The sequence below is a fragment of the Myotis davidii genome, unplaced genomic scaffold (assembly GCF_000327345.1).
Source record: "Myotis davidii unplaced genomic scaffold, ASM32734v1 scaffold370, whole genome shotgun sequence".
NCBI lineage: Eukaryota > Metazoa > Chordata > Mammalia > Chiroptera > Vespertilionidae > Myotis > Myotis davidii.
Window position 1 is genome coordinate 3071949 of NW_006288615.1, and position 12201 is coordinate 3084149.

A 12201-nucleotide genomic window follows, 5' to 3' on the forward strand; every position below is an offset into this window, starting at 1 on the left:
TGGGACCTTTCAGTCCGCAGGCTGACGCTCTATCCACTGAGCCAAACCGGTTTCGGCTAGGTTTTCAATACCTTGCTCTCTCTCATCTGGCACCCCTATAATTCGGATGTCGATATGCTTGAAGCTGTTCCAAAGGCTCCTTACACTATCTTGATATTTTTGGATTCTTTTTTCCTTTTGCTCTTCTGGTTGGGTGTTTTTTGCTTCTTCATATTTTAAGTTGTTGATTTGATTCTTGAAATCCTCTACTGTACTGTTGAATTCCTGTATATTATTCTTTATTTCAGTTCGTGTATGTTTAATTACTGACTGGTCCTTTTCCATTTTTTTGGCATTCTCATTAAGATCCTCGAAGGTCTCACTAAGTTCCTCAGAGGTTTGTAGAAGGTTCTTGAGTAACCTTATAACTGTGGTTTTGAACTCTATGTCCTCCATTAGTTTGCTTTCCTCCATGTCTTTCATTTGTGACATGTTTCTTTGTCTCCGCATTTTTGGCCGACTGCGAGGACCCGCTCTGTCTACAGTGGAAGAATTGCTGTGCTGGAGACACCCTTATGGGGTAGAACTTGCTCTAGTGGGGCTTTTGTGCTCACTGGGTCTGCTTCTTGAGTGTGTCCCTTATGGATGTGAGGAGTTGAAATCTGGTATCTGACCAGGGGTACCCTGGCTCCTGGATCTCTAAGTCAACCACTGTGTGAGTCCACCCAGCAGGAGCTACAGCAATGTCAGCAGATTTCTCCTCTTTGTTTGGGGTTTGGAAGTTTTGGAGCTCTCTGACCCAGCTGCAGTTTGTTAGGTTAGGCTGCAGAAGCTCAGGTGATTCCTTTGCTCCGCTGAGCACAGCTTGGGTGGGGATGTAAGTTGAGTGGGGCGGGGTCTCAGAGAATCACCAGGGCGGAGCAAACAGCAATCAATGGCTGTCGTCAGCCATCTCCGCACCTTTGCGTCCTGAGTCCCGCGCCCCCTCAGCAACAATGATCCCTGTGAGCAGCTCTGCGAGAAAGTCACCGTCGCTTTCTGACCCACTGTAAGACAGTCCAGTTTCTCCCCGTAGGCGTTCCTGCCTGCCCTGTTTATCAGAATTCCTACTTAGGGGAGTGCCGAAGGCAGTGCCCCTAATTATTCCTTGACCTTTCCAAATAAGTCTGTATGTGCAGACCCCCGAGTGTTTACTGGAATCTTTATGCTTAATCCCTGGATGTCCTTGCCTAGAGGACAATGTAAACACATGTGTGCTCCCAAGATTACTCACCCTATTGATTGCAGCTAAAGATAAAAAATTCCAATAAAGGCCTAACAAGGCAGGCACTAGAGGCTGCTCTGGCCACTAGAGCTGGGCAAGCCCCTTAGCCCTCTCTTTCACAGTCAAACTGTGTTTGAGTAATCTGTTCATCCGTCATTCAGGGGCTGCTGGTCAGCCTCGGCAAGATGGTGCCCATGTGAGGACCAAGGAACGCAAGTAGACGTGGCGGAACCCTCGAAAACGAAGAGGAAGGAAACAAAAGTAACTGCGCAGTAAGTCATTGGAGCCTGCTTGGGATTTCCAAGTTAGAGGGAATCGTTTTTCAGCTAAGGATTCACAATAGGACAGCAACTATCCACCGAGTAACATGTCTCTGTTATTTAAAAAGTATTAAAAGCTAATGGTGCCTCAGTTATACAAGAACAATTAAGGAGCCTGTTACAAATCGTTATAATTCTTGGTTCCCTTAGGATTTCCAAGTTTGAGGGAATTGTTTTTCAGCTCAGGTTTCATAATGGGACAGAAGTTATCCGTAGAACAACAATAATATATAATAGTGCTGTTAATGTAAAAAAACCATTGAAGCCTGTAAAGAATTTTTGTGAGTTTATTTGAGCCAGACTGTCTGTCAACATATGCCAGGAAGCAGAACCTCAACAAATTGAGATAATGCTCTGGAGGATGGCAGGTTACATTGTATTTATACATTGCAATCAAAGGAGGGATGTAGGTGGGTTATATGAAATTCATTGTGATAGATTAAGGAGGTGGGATAAAGCAAAGCGGGGGAACCCCTGGGATTGGATAAAAAGTAAAATGATAGACACATACTTAGGTGGGTGCAGGAACAATTAACATGATCATGAGGGAATTTGTGGTATCTGTCCTGGCGCCCAGCACATTTGGTTGTGCCCCAGGGCATCCAGAAAACGGGAAGTTACAAGTTACCCAGACACTTCAAGGGTATGTTATCATAGAGGCAAAAAGACAGATAGACTCAGTTAAGGTAAAGGTTGACCTTGTCAGTGAAGATACCAACCTAGGACATAACTGCCCACCATAACTGCTTTTAGTTAAAGTTTAATTTCAGACCATCCTTTATAGTTAATTTAGGTTTCTGAGTTTGCAAGACTGCCATGCAGGCCTCCTCTGAGCTTGTCAAGTCAGCGTGTGATCTCTTCCGTCCACAGTCCTTAAGCAGTTGTTAAAGGCGAATGGTGCCTCGGTTACCAAGAAACAATTAAAGGGCCTTTTGCAGATTATTATATTGTAACTTACAAGTGGCCTGGTGCACAAAATTTGTGCATGGAGGAGTGGAGGGGAGTCCCTCAGCCTGGCCTGCACCCTCTCGCAACCCAGGACCCCTTGGGGGATGTCCGACTACTAATTTAGGCCTAAACTGGCAGTCGGACATCCCTCTTGCAATCTGGGATCGCTGGCTCCTAACCGCTTGCCTGCCTGCCTGATCGCCCCTAACCACTCTGCCTGCCTACCTGATCTCCCCTAACTGATTGCCTACCTGCCTGATCACCCCTAACTGTCTCTGCCTCAGCCCCTGCTGCCGCAGCTTCATCCGGAAGGACATCGGAAATGACATCCAGAAGGTCGTTCAGCTGTCTGGTCTAATTAGCATATTATGCTTTTTATTATTATAGATAATCCTTGGTTCCCTGATGCTGGAACATTAGACCTTGATCTCTGGGAACAAGTAGGCAGGAATTTAAAGAGAAATTAGGCTCAGGTGTTGTGGCAAGCCCCTTAGCCCTTCGTTCACAGTCAAATCGTGTCTGAGTAATCTGGTCATCCGTCGTTCAGGGGCTGCTGGTCAGCCCTGGCAATGATATCTCCAACTTCATTTCAAAACCACAGGCCTTTATTCTAGTTTTTACACTTTCTATATTTGTAATTTCTTTCTCACATTCACAAGTCTGACTCCTATTATCCACAGTATATTTACTTATTTGTTTACTCTTAGAATATCCAGAAAGTAGTTTTAGAATTGCTAAGCCATACCTCTTTCAAAAACAATTAATTTGAGTTTAATTTTTATTTCTTTTTTGTTTTTAACTGTTCAAAAGTTATTTGGGTTAGTTCTCTCCCCATCTCTTTAGTATGTTGTGTTTTTCATTTTAAATATATTAGGATTGTTTGTTTTTATTTGCTTGTATTTTAAGCTATTTCCTCCATTTTTATTTTATTTTATGTTGATTTTTTGATTATGTGAAACATGAGCCTGTCTTTCTTTGGAAATTATTTTCTTCCTTTTTTTTTTTTGGTAACATCTGATTTTGTTAGTTCTTTATTTCATTTCAGTGTCTGCCTGTATATCTTTATTAACTTCTTTGTTATATTTTTTACTTTTTCTTCTTTCCATTTCCTAAAAGTTGCTCTAACCCAGATTTTGTCCTAGCCCCTCTTCTGTATATAGTTTACCCTTTCTTAGCAATTTCATCTATTTTAGAAAAGTTTGGAGTACCATCTTTATGCAAATGGCTGGGTAATTCATTTCTCTAAGCTATGCTCTAGTTTCTAAGTATTTGGTGTAGAGGTGTAGGTAAAGGTATGTATTTCCATGTATAGAGTATGCATTTCCATATGGAGCTATATAATACCCCAAGTAGAATTCATCATCTTCTCTATCTTAGTGATGTTATCATTCCTTAGTTTCTTTGTTTGAAATTTCACATAGGTACCACTTCCTTGCTCTCATTCAGATCTGCCTGGTTGCCAAATGATGCCACTTTGTTCTGTGTGACATCATGGTAAAAGTCTCTTCATTTCAATGTCTGCCTGTACAACTCTAGTTCAGGCATTCCTTTTCCCCATTCTGTTCTAGTTCTTTCCTAAGGTGCAGCTGCTGCCAGTTTTTCTTAACTGCAGATGAATCCGGCACAGGTTAATTTTTCCTGAAATACAACTCTGATCTGTCTTCTCTCCTGCTCACTCATGCTTCAGAAAGTCCCTACTACTTCTGAAAAAACTGGGCTGGTTTTCTAGACCTTCCAACTTGTTTTAATTTCCTTACCACTGCTTTCCTTCATATAGACTGGACTCTATCCAAATGGAATTAATGTTGCAAGAACCTGCCTGTATTCCTCCCTCTCTTTCTCTTTCACTCCCCACCCCTGTTTCCTTTGCCAGCAGTATGATTTTCTCACATTCTCAGTTATTCCTTAAAAATTTTCTGAAGCTCTCTTTGATTTACTGTCCTGCAGATATCCTTTCTCTCTCATCATAAGTACATTTAGCCATATTTTAAAAAAATTTAATGTTATCACTTCCCAACTTGTATTGTTAGTTCAATATGATTTTTATAAATTAATGTTTGTATCCATTATTGTTCCTAGTACAGTACCTTGCAGAAATGTTTGTTGAATGAATAACTGGATGAATGCATTTCTGAATTAGACCGTTAGACAGTCTGGACTCCTGTATGTGCCTTTCCCACTACTTTGTTGTTTATCTAAGACAGAGATTTTCCTGTCTATTTAGTCAGGGGCACTGACTCCTTTTCCCTTAAATTGTCAAATAAAAAAGTGACAACAGCCAATATAACAATAGCTGTCTGGTGTGAATGAATCAAAGTTATACGTATTTTTGTCATATAGGCAAAAATGTATTTTTTGGTGTGCCACAGAATTTTAATAATTAGTTTATGTGTACCATGAGATGAGATGGTTTCAGCTTGAAAATTTTTTATCTAAGACAAGCTATTTCTCTCCCTTTTTGCACTTTTTGACATTATCTCTGTATCTCTTCATGTATGACTAAATGGCCTATTACCTTTTGTCTTTGTTGCTTCTCTTCTCCTGAGTTATTTTAATTTTATTTTAAAGAAAAATTCCATCATTTTGATAAAGGATGTTAGTGGGAAATTTAGAGGAAATGGAAGCTAGTGTTTAGCTTTAGAATGACATCTTGATCCATTTTATGGGAAAGCATAAAGGCTGCTTACCTGGATTTTGGAAATTTGCAAGTATAGGCTTAAATCCTGGGCTGGTGGCCAGCAGAGAATAGAAAGTAGACATTGTGATGACATGTTCAGTATCCAGGTGGAAGGTCATGGGGCCAGCTGCAGGGTCCCATATTCCAGTGCGCTGATCCAGGCAGCTGATTTCTATTCCTTAGAAGCAGCTGCCCGAGCTTCTGGTCAGATGACTGGGTTGAAGTGATGGCAGATCAGAATAGGGAAATAGATGCTTAACTACAATATTTCTATTTTTTTTTGAAAGCTAGTGAACCATCTAGGGTTCCCTGCATAGTTTTGCGGCAGTGAATTAGATTTTGTTGATGAATTCTAAGGAATTGATTACTTGGTTTCATAGAGGAACGTCATTTTGTCCAAGGTTAAACTTAGTCAATGCTACGTCTCTTGACTAAGTTTACTTTTTCAAAACTGTCTTCCCTCCTGCTCTTGTGCATTTCACAAGCTAAATAGAACTGCACAACTCCTTAACTTCTACCTCATTGTTCCATCTGTGGAAGTTCTTAGTTGAAGTGGTCCAAATAAGCAAGCTAGTGATAACTGTGGAGGTGAAGGCCTTGAAAAGAAACTCAGGACTGATTGTGTGCTTGATTAACTGCCCAGGACAAAGTGACGCCAGGACCCAGGAAGCGCACCACAGTGCCTCTGCCATCCAAGTACTAAATTTCCAAGAGCACAGAGGAGGCTACAGGTTAATTGCTCTTCAGTCACCCATTTCTCTTTGGTTTCAGCTTGTAACAGCTGAGCTGCTCAAAGCAGGAAGAACTCTGAGCCTGAGCAGTGGAGGCCCCTCTGGATCTGGAGAGAAGAGGCAACCTTGGAACCAGTAATGAGTCATCCTGACTGCAGGCTGAACCTGGGGACCCTCAGAGGTAGCAAAAGGAAAATGGAGTCTACTCTAGCAAGTAGACATCTGAAATACAAATGGAATGGAGGTGCAGGGCGGGTTTTAGGATTGAGGAGGCCTATAATTCTTTTGATGACTTGTTAAATATGCTCCTGCATTATTTGTTTTAGAATTAAGTGTGATTTCTTGTTGTCTTAAATTGTTGATATATTGAGCACAGATATTTAATTTCCTCTTGAAAAATGGCAATCTTTTAGTAATTCCTATTTTTAAAAAGTTTGTGTTTGTAAACAGAAAGCATACTGAACCCATTATTCAGATTATATTCCATGCATATGTGGTATTGTTTTAAAACTCAGGTCTCATCTGTATATATTTTATTCATGTTTTCTTACCTATTCTTACCTTCTTGTGACTATTTGAAATCTTTATCAGGGAATTACATTTTCTTTTTAAAAATTTATTTAAATATTTTTGAAAAATATATTTTTATTGATTTTAGAGAAGAAGGGATAGGGAGAGAGAGATAGAAACATCAATGATGAGAGATGATCATTGATCGGCTGCCTCCTGCATGCCCACACTGGGGATCAAGCCAGTAACACATGCCGTAATTGAACTGTGATGTCTTGGTTCATAGGTTGACGCTCAACCACTGAGCCATGCTGCCTGGGCAGGGAGTTTAAAATTCATGTTGGTCATTCTAAATTTAAAAAAAGGTAAAATATCTCTAGTTTTAAAAATACAGTGATGTTTGATTGAGGAAAGAGTTGATTACTGCCTCATGTTTCTAGGTGTGTCCTCCGTGGTTGGCCCACATGGTGCTGGTGCTTCGCCAAGTGACAAAAAGTCAAAGAACAAGTCCATACGAGGGAAGAAAAAGAGCATCTTTGAAAATTACATGTCTAAGGAGGATGTTTCAGAAGGCTTGAAGAGAGGAACACTTATCCAGGTGCTTAAATCATACTAGATGACTATTCCTTGACTATGTGGAATAAGTAAAGTGTTTATTTTTCTATGCTGTGTGCTTTGAAAGAAATGATGACATAACAGGCATAGGGCTTCCCACTTCTTACAACTACAGTGCAATTAGATGTAGTAGGTGCCACAAGACAGAGACAGCATAGTGCTCTGAGGTTTTAGAGACAGGAGCTGTTACTTCCAGTTAAGGTTGTCCAGGAATGTTTTATTGGAAGTGATTGATATATATGTATATTTTTTCCAAGGTAGTTGTATAACTTTATTCAGCCATCAGCATTAGTTCTCATCCATATTAATGGTCTGTAGAGTTTTGAAGGTGGTGACAAGCACATAGGTGACCAGTGTATACAGCTGGTTTGATGAATCTTCATCCTCATTACATTTTCTGGACAAATGTACCCCGATACGAGATGGGACATTCCTTATTCCTTTGGCCCAGATAGCTTTGTTGAGCCTGGTGTCCATGCGCATGCCTGGAGTTCCAATCTCCTTCATGGCAAATTTCCAGATCTCCTTGAGTGCCCAAGGGGCATGCTTCTTGAAACCCACACCATGGATGCACGTGTGGATATTGATAGTGTACTCCCTGGTCACCACCTTGTTGAGGGCGAAGCGGCCCTTCTTCTTCTTGCCACCCATCTTTGCAGGAGCCATCGTGCCTGACAAGTTAGAAAGAAAGAGTGCGGGGTATTGTCTGGAAGTAATATTTTTGATCCAGGCCAAGGATTGGTACTATTTGAATAAGTAAAGATAAGAGAAAGAGCTTTATAAATGTAGGGACAAATGTAAGCTACTCAGACAAAAGTTGAAAATAGGTTTTGGCTGTAAGAAGCATTGATAGTTCAGTTTGCCTTGAGCACATGAAAGCTGAGTGATGGAGAATAAGGTTGAAAGGAAACAGTAAACAGCAGCAGAACAATATTTGTTGAGTGCTTTATAGTTTACAAAGTACTTTTACAAGCTAGTATAATGGTTTGGCTCAGCAAATGTTCATTGAGCATCCACTGTTGGTCAGGCACAATTTATAATTAAGAGCATGCGCATGGGTGCTCTTGAAATGAAGGTGGGTGAGACTGCCTTTGTGTACTTTGAACTGGCAGCCCAATGTGGGGCAGGCAGTCATGTGAATAGATGATATGGGGATGGATGGTAAGTACTCAGATAAAAGTGTGACCTGGGGTATGGGAGAGTGGTTGGCGGAAATTGGGAACCAGGGCGGTGACATCTGCTGTGGATATTGAAGGATGACTAGTTTGGATCTATTTTTTATTTTTATTTTTTAAAAATATGTCTATTGATTTTTAGAGAGAGAGGAAGGAAGAGGGAATGATGGAAACATAGATGAGAGAGAGAAACATCGACTGGCTGCCTTCTGCATGTCCCTACTGGGGATGGAGCCTGCAACCCAGGCATGTGTCCTGGCTGGGAATCAACTGGGGGCCTCTTGGTTCATAGGTCGGTGCTCAACTACTGAGCAACACCAGCCGGACTGGTTTGGATCTATTAAATGAGTGATATGTGTGTGGGAAGAGTAGTGGCACTAATAAAAACATGAACTTGTGAAACAGTTTGGAGTAGGGTAGCTTAGGTCTTCTTAGCCATGAAATGGGAGGCAGGTAGTAGGTCGTGAGATGGAGAGGCAGGCAGAGCCACATATTCTTTGAATTAAGTTCATTTCATAATTCTTGGATTAGTATAGAAATATTGCCATGTGTTACCTGGCTCACTTGAAAATGTTGACTGTGTTAGATTTTTCCTCATTCTGAGAGCTCAGCTTCTTCTATATTTGTGTTTTTGGCTGAAGGTCCAGCCAATTAATAAATACGATTGTCTTCTCTTCCTTTTTTGTCACCTTTTTGTATTTAACTGTGGTTAAGTGCACATGTGATTAGACTCTTGAATTGAAAACTGTAGTTAACAGATGAGTTAATCTTTCTGACTTTAGAAGTCCTATTGGCTTTATTTTTAAAGCTTCCCTTGAATTTCTTTGACAGGCCTCTCTTAGGAGAGTTGGCCATTTGGCCATTCATTAATCCATTCACATGCTGTTTATCATTTGGCCCACATTGAACCCCATTTTATGTACAGTTTCTTGGCCTTTTTCTTGTTCCACATACGAGGACCTGTTGTGCCTTTCCCATTCTCATCCCCTGCACTTTCCTCCAGTTGCGTTCTGCTCCATTCACCCTGATCTTCAAACTTTTCCTGTAAAGACTCTGCTCTTTGACTCCTCTGTTTCTCTGTACATGCTGTTCCTGGTGCTTGAAACGCCTTCTCCCACTATCTTGATGTCATTTTGCTTGACCTTTAAGTCTCTATTTAAATATCACCCCCTCTGAGAGGCCTGACTTACAATCTCCACAGAATCAGCCTTTACTACTTTCCTGAAGCTGACTTCTTGGTTTACCCTTTATTTTAATCCTATTACCATTTCTTTCCATTTTATGTTTCCTCATATAGATTGTTTACTTCCTTGTGTGCAGGATCATCATGTCTTATTCCCATCTAGCTGGCATTTGATTGATGCTTAATAAGTTTATATTGAATAAACATTTACTTACTGGCCGAACAAAGGATCAGGTACTTATTGTCTTTGAAGAAGAGTGAGGGGAATCTTGGTTGTTATAACTTGAAAGAAAAATTGCTTATAATTTTGGTTATAGGATTTACACAGATAATGTGAGGGAAATATTCTGCAATTGTATTCATTTTTGCTCCCTCCTATTAATTTTTACTTTTGCAGTAACTCTTTGCTGATAGTAAAATAAAACACCAAAAACCTGATAAGTATAACAACTCTCATTTCCAGGCATTTTTAAGTGATTCCTCCTGGCCTGTGACATCAATAGACTCTAGCCAGAGCCTCCCCCCGACAGATGAGAACAGTTGTTCTCTGCAGATGGGGAAATGAATGGGTTCCAGATATGAGGTCACTGTGTGAAATATACAACAACTGTAAATAATATTTTCATAGGCAAAAAAACAGAGTCCATCTGCTTTCTGACATGAACTTCATGTGTGCAGGCCTTAATGGGTAAGGTAGAGAGCTAGACAATAAGAGATTTTTTAGTGTTGTTGGAGAAAATAAACTTTCTAGACATACTTATAAGCATGTAACTTTTGTTTTCACACATAAGCATACTGTTACATCCTTTTTCTTTCCTCAACCCAGAGGAGCAACTTTTAATGAGAGATATTGAAATATTTTAAAATAGGATAGGATAATAGTTTTTGTTTTCTTTCAATACTTTGACTGATATTTTGACATTTCATTGTTATCAAATTACTGTCCACAGTGACTAAGAAATCTCTTCCCTGTGTTTGAACTGACCAGCAATAACTCATGATCATGTACATGTATTTTGGAAATTTTTTTTGTAACAAATCATTATATCAAAGAATATATGTCCTTTCTCCCTCTGTAGATACAATGTTGTGAGGTTGTTGTAGGGGATGTTGGGAGAAATTGAGAGTATGGAATAGACAGTCTTGGAAGGGACTTAGGTTTGGGGTGATGACCAAAGTGACATGGATAGGAAGATGGTAGAATTGGTTGGTTTCCTAATCCCAGCTATTGCTATGTCTAAAGGTGGTTCAAGCTGGGCCCCCAGAGCTGCCCAAGACATGATGTCAGAGTTCCCCCTGGAATAAAATATTGGTGTTTTTGAACCTCAAAAGAAATTGTAGTTCAGGAAAACAGGACAGGATAACGTAGTTTCTAGGACCTTCACCATTTGTTAGGAGTGAAATCAGCTGGAGAACATTTGGGTGTGAGTTAAAGAGAAGAATAGAAGTGACATTACAGTGGACTGTCCAGTCATTTAGAAGAAATAGATGACATTCTTAACATTATTATTAGGGGTGGTGGGAGAGCTTCAACTCTGCAGCCAATTAATTAGCTCAACAAATGTTTCTTCACTGCCTACTAAGTGCCAAACATAACAGAGAGGCAATTCACTGGGGAGATAGGCAAAAGTAAGTAAAGAAATAAAGAGGAAATTATACCTGTCACGAGTGCTATAACTACCTCTAAGGAGGTAATCTCTCAGTTGAGATCTGAAGGGTGAGAATGAGCCAGCCATTTGAAGAATTAGGAGAAGAACATTATAGGCAGAGAGAGAGCAGCTAGTAGAAGAATAGTGAGCAGAAAAAGGCTTGGTGTTTTTGAGGACTAAGGAAGGAACCTGTTGGACATGACAAGCAAAAGGAATTACCATGTGAGAATAAGTTGGAGAGTTAGGCAGCTGCCAAATCATGTAGGGTCTCTGGACTGTGTTGGAGAGTTGGATTTTATTTAAAGAATGATGGAGAAGGAGGTGTTACTAAAGGGCATTAAGCAGGGGAAGCACATGATCTGTTTTATGCTTTAAAAACATCTCTGGCAGTTGTAAGACAAGTAGACTAGAGTGGAAGCTGGAGACCATGTAGAAGGCCATCAGAGTACATCCGGCAAGAAAATATGGAGACATGAACAAGGCGAGTGGCAGTGAAGGTGGAGAGAAGTGGATGGATGTGGAGCTAGAACTGGCTTGACATAGTAATAGATTAAATGTGAAAGGTGAGGCAAAAGGAGGAATAAAGGATGGTTCTTAAGAGTTTGAGTCAAGAAACTGGATGGATGATGTTGTCATTCACCAAGATTGGAAAGACTGAGGGTTGGAATATAGTTCGGTTTTTCTGTGGGAAGGGAGTAGATGGCATAAGTGAGCAAAGAGGCCCTGGGCGTGAGTATGGCAAACAGAAGCAGTCTGTAGTAGTTAAGAGCAAGGTATCTGGAACCAGACTGGTTGGATTAGAGAATGTAGTGTGAAAGTGGGCACCTCTCAGTGTCTCAGTTTTCTGGTTTATAAAAAAGAGGATAATAGTACCTATCACCTAGGGTTGCTTTGAGGGTTAAATTAGTTGAATAGATACAAGGCTCTTACAACTGTATGTGACATGTAGTATATTGGTATAAGACTCAGTGGTTCTCAACCTGTGGGTCGTGAACAATGAAAATACATCCTGCATATCAGATATTTACATTATGATTCATAACAGTAGCAAAATTACAGTTATGAAGTAGCAACGAAAATAATTTTATGGTTGGGGGTCACCACAACATGAGGAACTGTATTAAAGGGTTGCGGCATTAGGAAGGTTGTG

General features: G+C 40.3%; 1 protein-coding gene and 1 pseudogene across 2 annotated transcripts in view; one reads left to right on the forward strand and one right to left on the reverse strand.

Moving 5' to 3' along the window:
* DIS3L2 (DIS3 like 3'-5' exoribonuclease 2) overlaps positions 1 to 12201 on the forward strand; it is a 304502-nt gene that overhangs the window by 41085 nt on the left and 251216 nt on the right. Inside the window, exons 1-3 of one of the 2 annotated variants that reach the window (XM_006760425.2) lie at positions 1405 to 1515; positions 5960 to 6100; positions 6870 to 7027. In XM_006760425.2, coding sequence (XP_006760488.1) covers positions 6058 to 6100; positions 6870 to 7027 — 201 coding nt within the window. In that variant the 5' untranslated portion in view covers positions 1405 to 1515; positions 5960 to 6057. Of the gene's footprint in view, positions 1 to 1404; positions 1516 to 5959; positions 6101 to 6869; positions 7028 to 12201 lie in introns of those variants that run through there. The other variant, XM_015561871.1, reaches the window with a different exon arrangement.
* On the reverse strand, positions 7329 to 7710 carry LOC107182601 (annotated as a pseudogene).